Source organism: Artibeus jamaicensis, unplaced genomic scaffold, assembly GCF_021234435.1.
Source record: "Artibeus jamaicensis isolate MK-2021 breed Jamaican fruit bat unplaced genomic scaffold, CSHL_Jam_final scaffold_474, whole genome shotgun sequence".
Lineage (NCBI taxonomy): Eukaryota > Metazoa > Chordata > Mammalia > Chiroptera > Phyllostomidae > Artibeus > Artibeus jamaicensis.
The window spans coordinates 31090580-31103012 of NW_026522046.1; the positions used below are offsets into that span (position 1 = coordinate 31090580).

Sequence of the window (12433 nt, forward strand, 5' to 3'; positions counted from 1 at the left end):
GATTGGATTCCTGTGTTCTCTTTCTGCATATTCACGGTCTGGGAGGGGGACCAGCTTTCCTTAATGTTTTAGTTTCCAAATGTTTTGCCAACTATGAATGAACTAGGTCAACGAAGGAAAACATTCTTTCTACAGCCTACATGAATATTCTCCTGTTTGAAAAACTGGACTGGGCCATCAATCATTTTGGTAATAGATTCTCACAGTGTCGGAATATAACTCATAAAACCTCATCAGGAAGCACACACTTTCCAAAATTCTCACCTCATTTCAAATTATTTTAGTTACTTTTATGAATAAATACTTTTTGAAATCTTTGCCTGCTAATCAAATTGATAAGGAAATTAATTGTAAACACAGCATATGATATTGCATTTTAAAACATCTCTAAAAAACTAGGAATGGTGTTTTAAGTATTAAAAGTTTAAATAGTAGACTTATTTTATGGGATATTTTAGTATTAATATTATAAAATAAAGCAGTATTTAAAATGTAACTTTCCAATAGTAATTCTCTGAGGTTAAGAAAATCTTTTCTTTATAAAATTAGAGATATTATACAAATTAATTGCTGGTGATTTGTTTCTTTGCCCATGTGACAATCTTTTATCTCTAAAAAATGTATGGTATTTTATAAACAACTATAATGATAAAATTGCAAGAGCGCATTTTGACTTAAAATTTAATTTATGTAAACTAAATTTTGACCAGACTTATGAATTTTTATTTTTAAAGTTGTATATTTCCAAATTTAGAAAGCACCCTTACAATCAACTGGGCTGATTACTCCTAGCCATTGCTTTTGTTATTGTGCAGTAGTTTTTAGGAGAGCATTCTCTCAGAGAATGAGAGAAGACAACTCCAAATGGCAGAATGTAAAGTAAAATGCTTAAACTTTTCAGACATCATATTTTAATAAGAACATTTTGATAAGATTTTTTTGAATGAATGTAAAATGAACAGTGTATGTTAGTTCATAGAATTTTTGCTTTATTGAGGTATAATCGTTATATAAAATGATATTTTAAGTGTACATCACGGTGATTTGATATGTACATGTGTTGTGAAAGGATTCCCCCATCTAGTTAATGAACATACCCATCACCTCCATATTTAACTTAGCGTGTGGGTGTGAGAGAGAACATGGAAAAAGTTCATGGAAATTTTTGATGATGACCATATTTTGGTTTATCTACTTTTCCCCCAGTAGCTGAAGCTTCTCTTTGCCAGGGAGCAGGCTAAGATAGCGCTATCCAAAGGGCATTCCACTGGCCAGGCCCTTCTGATACCAATCAGAAAACAAAAAGTATGAAAACTGAGAGCAAGCACTTAGAAAGCTTTTTAAAACCTTCACACAGTTATTCTGTGTTGTTGACTCAAATATAAAATAGTTCTTTAATTATTTTGTAGTTACTAATTTTTATTGTCCGTGACTATTTGAGAAAAACAAAAGTCTGGCTTTTCAGCACAATTAACTTTGAGATGCACTGTGCTAGGGCTTTCAGAGTTTTAAAGAAAGATATTATGGGGTGCGTCTGATCAATAGTAAAATGTATTTTTGCACTCTTTGAAACATCAAGCCTACAACAAGATTGCATATATTCCCCAAACAACTTGTATTTTGATTAATAAACTTCTCCTACTCTTTAATATAGTTATTAAATATTTATGTGAAAACATTCTGAATGCAAGAAGTCACATTTAAACACTAGATATAATTTCAATAGAACTGCATTTATAAAATCCTATTATCAGTTTAATATAAACCCATTTTTTTCTCTCAGCTATTCCCTAACTTCTGTAATCAGGCATTTTCCTGTGATGCTCTTTAAATATTTATTAGGAAGGAACTTAATAAAATATAAATTTATCAAACCAAGATGTGATTTCTCCTGAAAATCTTGAATTTCAGCATTTAGGCATTATATATATCTTATATTTGATCAAGAAAAATATTATTAAAAAACTTTAAAATGAACTGATGAAATTACTTACTGACAATTATGCTAACAAGGTATCTCACATCAGCAACTACCTGTCTATTTTCAAACTCACATCAGTGAGGTTACTCATCATTGCTGATTCTGTGGGTAAAGGTATGCAAATGAAACTGCCTTCAACCTTAGGAAGCAAGCAAAATGAAGTTTTAACATAGACTTCAATAGAGAAAAGTTTTCTCTAATTTGCCACTAAATCAGTGTTCCCTGTATTAAAATCAGCAATTCACAAACTCTCACACAAAGAGTCATTGTTTGCTATGCATTTGGCAAGCTGGCAGTTGCTTTACAAATGTATTATTGAATTGCCATTACTGCCATCTAGTGGGAAGACATAACCCATGTCACTATGTCAGGGATAGTATCTAAAGTCCTGAAGTTCCAGGAGGAAAGGGAAAAGCACGATTTGTGTGTCTTAAGTAAAATAGCAAGCTGAAAGACACAATATCATGGATATTGAAACCTAATAGGTAGCTATTCACTTAATAAGTTAAAGAGGTTTGTGAAGGGATAAGACAGTAGGAGGGGATGCATACCTCTATAAGATTGATTGTGTATAGAATCAAAATTACATATAAAATATTGTTTCTCTCTGAACACAGTGAGATCACATGAATCAGGGCATTTGTACACTTTTTTAAAAAAACTATTGGCATGTAAATGAATGTTTTGCATATGCTTTTTAAGTCTAAAGAATCAAGATAGCACAGTTCTTCCCAAACTGTAAGATACCTAGGAATCACTTGGCAGTCTGGTTATAATGCAGATTCAGCCTCGATATATCAATGCCAGAGACTTCGAATTTCTAACACCCCTCAGGTAATGCTCGTGTTGTTCTTCATGTTCAGGTCATACTTTGAGTGATGAGAGCCTTTGGGTAGCTTATCAAAGGGAAGGGGTTCAAAAATGAAGTGAAACCCACAGAGTGCACGTCTCTCTGTGTTATCTTGTTATAATGTACACAGAAGTTCATTCAATGGCCTGCAGGGTCAAATCACCAAACACATTACTTGGCTTCATTGCGTATTATGCCTACAACCTTGGACAAGATACATAACATGTCTATCACTCAGGTTCATCGTCTGTAATGAAAACAGCAATCATATCAGCATGCCGTGGTTCTTATGAGTAATAAATGGGATTTTTAAAATATCTCATAATGAACCATGTGAAATTGCCCTTTTTATAGATTAAAACAAGCATTTGCAATATTATTAGCTCATTGTTTAGTGAACTAAATGTGTAAATTGTGTAGTATGACATCTAGCACCTAGTGGCCAATAAACGTTAGCATCAACAGCACAGGTCCCAGAGTAAACATACAGACACTTGTGACTATGCTCCCGCCCTAGAAAGTTTCGTGCAATGAAAAAAAGAATTTGAAGTTTCCTTAGAAGAAGCCTGATGTGAAAAATTTTTGTGAACTGACCAAAGCTAATCTGTTCTTTCAACAATTGTCAGAGATTTGTGTCAATATTTTAATCTTTGACAATAAGAAATAGATTGGAACTATATGTATCTTCTCTTACAACTGATGTGAAAAATTTGTGAAAGTCATTACCTTGAGGTTTTGATGGATAAAATAAGCAATTTGTGAATTATTCTGTAATGAAATCCAGTTAGTTGTGGAGAACAGAAAGAATTACACTTGGTAAAGAAATATTGGGTTGATTTAGTTTTGCCTTTTTACATTACCAGGAACCAAGCCTAGAGTGGAAGGGTAAATGCATTCATTTTTAGAGCAGTTTTTTAGTTTTACAGAAAAATTGAGGAACATACAGAGATTCCCCACATACATGCTGCCCCCCAACTCATAGCCTCCCCCACGATCAACATCGCCACTAGCACAGAGCATGTTTTACATAGATGAGCCTACATTGGTACATCATTGTCACTCAAAGCCTGTAGTTTACTGTAGGTTTCATTCTTGGTGTTGTACATTCTATGGTTTAAACAAATGTATAACAACAGGTACCCACTATTATAGCATCATACAGAATAGTTTCACTGACCTAAAAATCTTCTGTGCTCTGCTTATGTGCCCCTCCCTCTCCCTCAAACTCTGGCAACCACTGATTCTTTCACTGTCTTCATAGTTCTGCCTTTTCCAAAATGTCATGTGGTTGGAATCACATACTATGTAGTCTCTTCTGATTGGCTTTTTTCACACAGTAACCTACATTTCAAGGTTCTTCCATGTCTTTTTATGGCTTAAAAGCTCATTTCTTTTTAGCACTGAATAATATTCCATTGTCTGGATGTACAACTTTTAGATTTATGAAGCTGAGTAATATATTTTTACACAGCATCCAATTCATATCTTGCAATAGCACATATAAAGTATGAGAACACAGAGGGCAAAGATTCTAGATAAATTTGTTACTGTAATCCTACTGTGGGGAAAAACAGGCCAGGAAAATATCTAAAGTTTTCTTAAGTTATTTGAGCAAATTGTATTTCATGTATTTGAATTCTCTGTGTGTCTTTCTTGTGCTGTATTTTTACATGATTAAATAAGCTATGTTACATTCTTCAGTTATATGCTGAATTATAAAAATGTGTGATGTCATTCATATTTATAAAGTTTCGCTTCAAAGAAAAGGAAGATTATAGCATTGTGATTGGGTGAAAGGGTAATAATACTCAGCAGTGGGAAGAAAAACATTCTGCTTTCTTTTGAGTGAAGTTCGTGCCTTTGCTTATGTAAATAGCTAGTTCCTAATTTTGACATGAAGTGTACTTACCTTTACTGTTATAAAGCGTTATTGGTGAACTGCAGAAACCTACATAAAGAATTACAAAAATCCAAAATGTTAAATTACAGGTTAGAGTCAAAGGATGTTATTGACTTAAAGTGATGTTAAGGGATTTTGTACATACTATCAAGTGAGAGATAACATGTTTTAATTTTCTTTTTGAAAATTCTTTCTTTTTCTAAAATTTGAGAATTTGGAGTCTTCTCACCCTTTTAAGGTATATAAGAGATGAGTTATAAACTAGTTTTATAATGAAAGTAACTTTTTACTGTATTCTTTAAATAATAATATTCTGAGTTGTAGGAATAATGGCAAAAATGTAAGCCAGTATCATCTATTCAGGGCAGGCAGAATCATACGGTTAAATTATTAAATTATCTTTATTGGGTGGTGACATTCAAGCCAATGTTGTGTGAGGAGACCAAGGAATTATTGAATTCTATTCCCCCAAGATACAATATCCATGTTTTGTTGTAACAAAAAGGGCTAACATTCTGGGTACATGCACAAAAGAATTGAAAGTGGGAACTTGAACAGGTATTTGTTTACCTGTACTGGTATTCATAGGATCATTTTTCACCTTAGCCAAAAGGTGGAAGCAACCCAAGTGTTCATCAAAGGATGAATGGAAACACAAAACGTGGTATATATGTACACTGGAATAGTATTCAGTCTCAGAAAGGAATGAAATTGTTTTATAACACAGCATGATGTGCCTTAAAGGAATTAAGCTAGCTGGAATAAGCTAGAAGAAAAGGACAGATATTAGATGATTCCCACCATATGAAGTATCCAGAATAGTCCAATACAATACAACAGAAAGTACAACAGTGTTTACCAGTGGCCGGAGGAAGGGGGAATGAGGATTTACTGTTTGATGGGTATAGAGTTGCAGTTTGCAGCAATGAAAAAGTCCTGGCTGGTGTACCTCAGTGGATTGAGCACGGGCCTGCAAAGCAATGGGTTGCTGGTTTGATTCCCAGCCAGGGCACATGCTTGGATTGCAGGCCAGGTCCCCAGTAGGGGGTGCCTGAGAGGCAACCACACATTGATGTTTCTCTCCCTCCCCTTCTCTCTAAAAATAAATAAATAAAATCTTTAAATAATTAATTAAAAGAAAAGAAACTTCTGGAGGAAGTTCCATCTGGAGATGGATAGTGGTTCTGGCTACACAATAATGTGAATGTGTTCAGTGTCACTGAACTGCACACTTAAAATAGTTAAAATGACAAATTTTGTGAAATTATATATATTAAAAAATTCTAAAAAACAATAAGCTCCAGGCATCATGTAAAATAAAGTTTTTTTGTTTTATTTTATTTTTTTGAGACCCAAACAGACAAAAAATAGTCTATCCTCATACCTGCGCACCTAAATTTTAATGGGATTTACGTGTGCCAAATGTTAAGAAAATTTTTAAAACTGAAAGTGATTTAGTAAAGGTACCATTAGCATATCTATGAAGTTCAAGGCAACTCTCTCTGATATGATAAAGAATAAGAGAGAATTCAACCACCAAAAAATGTAGAAAATACAGCAAGAAAAACATCTCCGTGCATTCCCCTGCGGCAGTGTTAATTAGCGCTCAGGGTCTTTGGTTCCTCTGTAAAACTGCTATTTCTCGGACCTGTAGTGTGCTCTCAGTGATGGGTGCTTATTACTGTGTTTTCTACTGTTGTGACTGATTTTGAGTTTTCAAGATGTAGAGATGTAAATTTGATATAAATAAGTTCAACTAAGCACTGTACTATAAAAATATGGAGTTGGGGAGCCATAAAGATGAGTTTCAGAACCAATATGCAAATATGTTTATACTCATTAAACACAAGTGTAAATGCCAGAGATCTCCTCCTCCCCTTAATTCCTCTAGTACTACCAGGCAAACAGAACTGATAGTATCACAACATATTCCTTGCAGGCATTTATAGCCGACTAAGCATTTTCATGTGTGACTTCATTTTATCTTCGCAGCAATCCCTCTGAAATTCCTATGACAAATGTTACTTTAAAAATTTTCCGACTAATGTAGAGACGGTGACTGGCTGATCACTGAGTTAGACACTGAGTGAAAATTGAGCATCAGGTCGTCTCACTCCAAGTCCAATCTCTCCCTTTATGTCCAGCTGCATATTCTACAGTAAGTGGGAACAAAGTATTGAAAATCTTATGTTCCCATCATTCTGGATTCTTCGTCCAGAAGTTCATTCAAGAACCAAATGGTGGAAAATAATATATTAATCCACAACTTACAGTTTATTTACACAAGTATTCTTGGATATAGGTGCTCAACTCAGTAGAAAGTCAGGCTTTTCTTTAGCAGCCTTAATTTTGATAATTCCAAAAAGCAGATGTTCTAAATTTCTCCAGAAATGAAGATACAATGAGTCATAGCCCCAAATCCTAAGCAGTGTAAGTAAAAGAGTTGGTAGCAAGAGTTGAACTGCAAAACTCTTACAGTGTTGCAAAGGAGAGACACAGCCAGCCATGCTAACACAATTTTGATATCTCCTTTTAAACTATTTTCTGTGCATGTATTTTTTTCCTCATATAAACGTGTTTACAGAGTACATTCATTGCCTTCCCTCCTATTCCAGAGAGTTCAAACTTCAGTAGATCCCCTTCCTCCCTTTTTCTTTTCTGTTCACCAGGGTTTTACTTTGTGGAAGCTCAAGCAGATATTTAGACTCACAGCTCCTAAAATTAGTCGTGTTTGGTCAGTGCTCTGGGCTGCAACACCAATCACCCGCATTACTTCACTGCAAAAACAGACTGCTTTGGTTTTATGTGGGAACATCGTATAACTGGATTGCTGTGTTAGCATAATACACTTGTGTGCAATGGTTTAAGGACCACATTTATTGTGTAAAAGTTTATTTTGTTTTCATACTTCATTATAGGTTAGAATTTTTTTCCATATTGCTGTAATTTGTTTTGTTAATTGCTACATGCCACCTTAAAGTTTATTATTCCTCTAAAGGAAATGACAACTTTGTTCTTTAAAAAGACATAAAAAAACGCAATGACTTAACTCACTTTTAGAGTGCTCTTACTTTCTAGAAAGATGCTGTAAAAAACATGAATGTGTATGGCAAAACTTGTGTTAGGTAACAACTCCAGAGACCAGAACAACTGGCTGCTCGAGAGTATAGTTACCTAAACACTGAACAAAAATTGCCCTTGAATTTTAGAATACATTTAAAACAGCCATATAAATCATAAAGCACCTGCGTAGCTGATTCCAGAAAGAAAAAAATTATAAAAGATTAGCTTAAAAAAATAGACTTTAGGTAAGATCTTAAGGGGTGAGGCATACAAGCAAAATTTAGTTCTTAAGATTACTGATGTAAAACAATGCTAGTTTGCTAATTCTATGGTACTGAGATAATGCCAAGGGTTAAGAAAATGTTGCCGAATAAATTTTTGAATAACATATTTATTATGTAAATGGTAAATGTTTATTGTAAAACAATGGAAATACAGATAAATAATAACAGAAATTATGCATAATCCCTGTTTTGAATATAACCTATGTCTACTTTGGTATATAACCTTTCATACATTTTGACACATATGTTTATATGCATCAATTAGCCCATATTATTTGCATTCTTTTGTTATTTTAACACATTACGACTTTTTAAATTATAATATGTTTTGAAAATTTGGGGTATTATTTTTTCATTTAAAAAAGCCGTGGACTTAACATGGATGAAGTAAGATCCTTCCTGTTGATTTTCACAAAATATCTGTTTGGAAATTATGGGATACTACATTCCAACTAACTGTTACTTTTCTGGTAACCCCACAGAAGCTCCTAGTGTTCCGTCTAAGCGATTATGCCTGTGCATCATGAGCATGGCACCTGTGTTTAAACCACGAAGTCTTTTTTTTTTAATTTTTATTTCATTACAGTTGTCCCATTCCTTCCCCTTTATTCCCCTCTGCCCTGTACACCCCCTCCCACCCACATTCCTCCTCTTTAGTTCATGTCCATGGTCATATATGTAAGTTCTTTGGCTTCTACATTTCCCATACTATTCTTAACCTCTCCCTGCCTATTTTCTACCTACCATTTATGCTCCTTATTCTCTGTACCTTCCCTCCACCCCCTTCCTCTCTACCGCTGGATAACCCTCCATGTGATCTCCATTTTTGTGATTCAGTTCCTGTTCTAGCTGTTTGCTTAGTTTGTTTTTGTTTTTGTTTTTGTTTCAGTTGTTAATAACTGTGAGTTTGCTGTCATTTTACTGTTCATATTTTTACCTTCTTTTTCTTAGATAAGTTCCTTTAACATTTCATGTAATAAGGGCTTGGTGATGACGAACTCCTTTAACTTGACCCTGTCTGGGAAGCACTTTATTTGCGCTTCCCACCAAGTCTTGAGTGCATTGTAAAACCACTACGGACAGATGAGATTCAGTGTGCTGGGGGGCTGAGAATAAGCTGGGGTACAGAATGTAGAATACAGGAATAGGCCAGTGTCAGAAGCACGTGCACAGGCATCACGAAATGCTTCAGTATAGGGAGAGTGAGTGTGGTGAAGGTACCAAAAATTGGAGAAGCATGAATTGTCGGAATAAGCAATGTATCTATAAACTAAGGACCAGCATCTAAGAGACTGTGAAATTGATATGGGTCATCACAATGAATTTTGAAAGTCCTTGACATACATTACTTCTACTAATATTTATGAAATACGAGATTGTTTTATATACTATTGCTAGCTTCAAACAGCTTATAATCTACATAGTATAATAAGAAATGATGGTCAGGTGATGTAGTACAAGGCAGTATGTAAGTCATGTGGTCCAAGAATAAGTGAAACAGGAATTCATGTAATCAAAAGTTACTTCTGCCCTGGCTGGTGTAGCTCAGTGGTTGACTGCTGGCCTGCCAGTTCCATTCCCAGTCAAGGCACATGCGCGGGTTGTAGACCAGACCCCTAGTGGGGGCCACGTGAGCAGCAACCACACACTGATGTTTCTCTTCCTGTCTTTCTCTCTCCCTTCCCCTCTCTAAAAAATAAATAAATAAATAAATTTAAAAAGTTACTTCTGACTCTGGTGATCTAGAAATTTATGATGGTAATAACAGCTTATATTAATCAGTACTTTAATTTCATTTTTACAACACTATGAGGTAAGTTGTTATCAGGAAAATAATGTATATGGTCCTTTACTGTCTTGAAGTCAAAATGACTGGGATTGAATCCCAGTCACTTATTATTGTGGCTTTGGGCAATTTATTTAACTCTATGTATTTCAGTGTCTTATCTGTAGAAAAGAAATAATGATTGTATCTGTCTCCTAGAGTTGTTTTAAATGCTAAATGTGTTAACAGACATAAAGTACTTACAACTAACTACTAATGATGTAGTTATTACTATTAGTTTCATTTTTCATGCTGAAGAAACTAAGATTTGGACAATTTGGGTAGTATGTCCAAGTCATGCAGTTAGTAAATGGTGTAGCCAGGGGTCAGGTTTAGCTCTGCTCACTCCTGAATCTGAGTTCTTATTTTGCGACTTTGATGTTTCAAAATGTAAGCATGAAAAAAAAAGGTCAAAGGTGAAGATTTAATTTCGATCATGGTTGACTAACTTCATGAGTGAAATAGGGCAGAGATTAGGAAAGTTTTTTTTGTTTGTTTTGTTTAGGTTTTTGCTATTGTTGTTTTGGAAGGAGGATAGTTTTCATTTAAAATGTCTTGAATTTTTTTAGGGTAAAATGTATGACTGGTAGCTGGAAATCCTGTACTAGAACTCAGGATTAGGAGTGGAAGTTGGGATGAGGGAGACCGTATATCTTTACAGAGTTAATGAATGCTGTGAGTAGATAAGATCGGAAGAGAGATAATACTTGTAGAAAGCAAAACAAAAAAACAAACAAACAAAGCCAAGGTCAGAAGTCATTGCCTTATTAAACAGGGAGAAGAGAAGCTACTGAAGAGTCCAGAGGAGAAAACGCTACGCTCTTATCATGGAAGATCAAGTCCGAACATTTCAGTGAGGCTGGATGCAGGCTCCCAAGTCTGTGGGTGGAGAGGAAAGACGTCAGTCTGTTGATCCTGAAATTGCTCTTGAGGTACAGGCTTCAGGGGTTTGGAAGAGCCTGCCATAATTTTGAGGGGGTGAAGCGGGTGCACAGAGAGATGTGGGGTAGGAAAAGTACTATTTTTAGAGCATTCAAATATACCAATGTCCTCTTTCTTTTGTCCCGTCACTGGTCTGTAAAGTGTTTTTCCAGGAGTATCTTGAGCCCTGTAAGGGTCCTCTGCAATTGCAGGGTGAGATTTGGTTTCATCAGAACTGTTAGAACAGAGCTGCCCTATAGCCACCGCATTTCCTCTCTGCAATGGGATTTTGAAACAAAGAAACATGCACAGAACATTTTATGACCCACACTTTTGCAACACCACCCTCAGACGACTATTCAAATTCAAATTGATTAAAATTAAATAAAAAGTAGTAAGTTTCTCAGTTGTACTCCACATTTCAAATATTCAATTGCCACATGGGGGTTTTGATTGCTATACTGGATGGTGTTTTTTTCTTTCTTCTTTTATTGAACTTATTGGCATCACACTGGCTAACAAAATTATACAGTTTCTAGGTGCACAGTTCTACCACACGTCATCTGCATGCCATACTGTGTGTTTAGCACCCCATGGCAAGTCTTCTCTTATCCCCCTCCCCTCTTGCTCCCCTCCCCTCTCCTCTGTCATCACCACTCTGGTATCCATGTCCATGAGTTTTATTTCTCTTTTTCCTTTTTTTGTTCAATCTACCCCTGCACCCCCACCCCGACAGTTGTCAGCCTGCTCTCTATCCACAAATCTCTCTATTTTGCTTGTTAGTTCTTTTTGGTCATTAGATTCCACATATGAGTGAAATCATATGGTATTTGTCTTTTTCTGACTGGCTTATTTCACTTAGCATAATGCTCTCCAGGTTGATTAATGCTGTCATAAAGGGCAAGAGTTCCTTTTTTTAACAGCTGAGTAATATCCACTGTGTACACATCCCACAGCTGTTTTATCCACTCATCTACTGATGGGCATCGGGCTGCCTCCAGATCTTGGCTGTTGTAAATAATGCTGCAATAAACATAAGGGAACATACATTCTTTTCAATTAGTGTTTCTAGCCTCTTTAGATATATTACCTGAAGTGGAAGTGCTGGGTCATAATTCACAGTGTTAGTTGTAGAATATTTTCATCATTCCAGAAAGATCTACTAGACAGCGTTGTTTTAGGTGCTATATGTCTTAAGATTTCTGTGATTTTTTATTTATTGTTGTTCTGTTACATGACAGTCATATGACTAGTTTTTACATTTCAGATATTTACAACCACATAAATAGCAATGATAATAATAATCAGCAGCAATTTTTGTCACATCCTGTTTCACTAGTAATTCACCTCATCTATGACCAAAAATTATCTTTATCTCATTTGTCTCAGATATAAAATTTTAACTATTAACAAATATATTTTTATTTTATATCATAGACAGAAGATAATCACTTATCAATAATTTGATCAGTTTATCAGTATAATATAGAAATCATGTTTAAAAGCTAAATATTACTTCAGAAATAAAATATCTCAAAGACTATAAGAATATTTCTTGATGAATTATTATCTAAAAAATTCCTCATTTGAATTTATAACTACTGCTTTT

General features: G+C 35.0%; 1 protein-coding gene across 4 annotated transcripts in view; it reads left to right on the top strand.

Annotated features, from left to right (window-relative positions):
• Positions 1-12433, top strand: part of LOC128626239 (uncharacterized) — a 293562-nt gene that overhangs the window by 109422 nt on the left and 171707 nt on the right. The window contains exon 4 of one of the 4 annotated variants that reach the window (XM_053657627.1): positions 10679-10835. The exons of 2 other annotated variants lie outside the window; for them this stretch is intronic. In XM_053657627.1, the coding sequence (XP_053513602.1) occupies positions 10679-10835 (157 nt within the window). Of the gene's footprint in view, positions 1-10678; positions 12165-12433 lie in introns of those variants that run through there. One more of the 4 variants, XM_053657626.1, reaches the window with a different exon arrangement.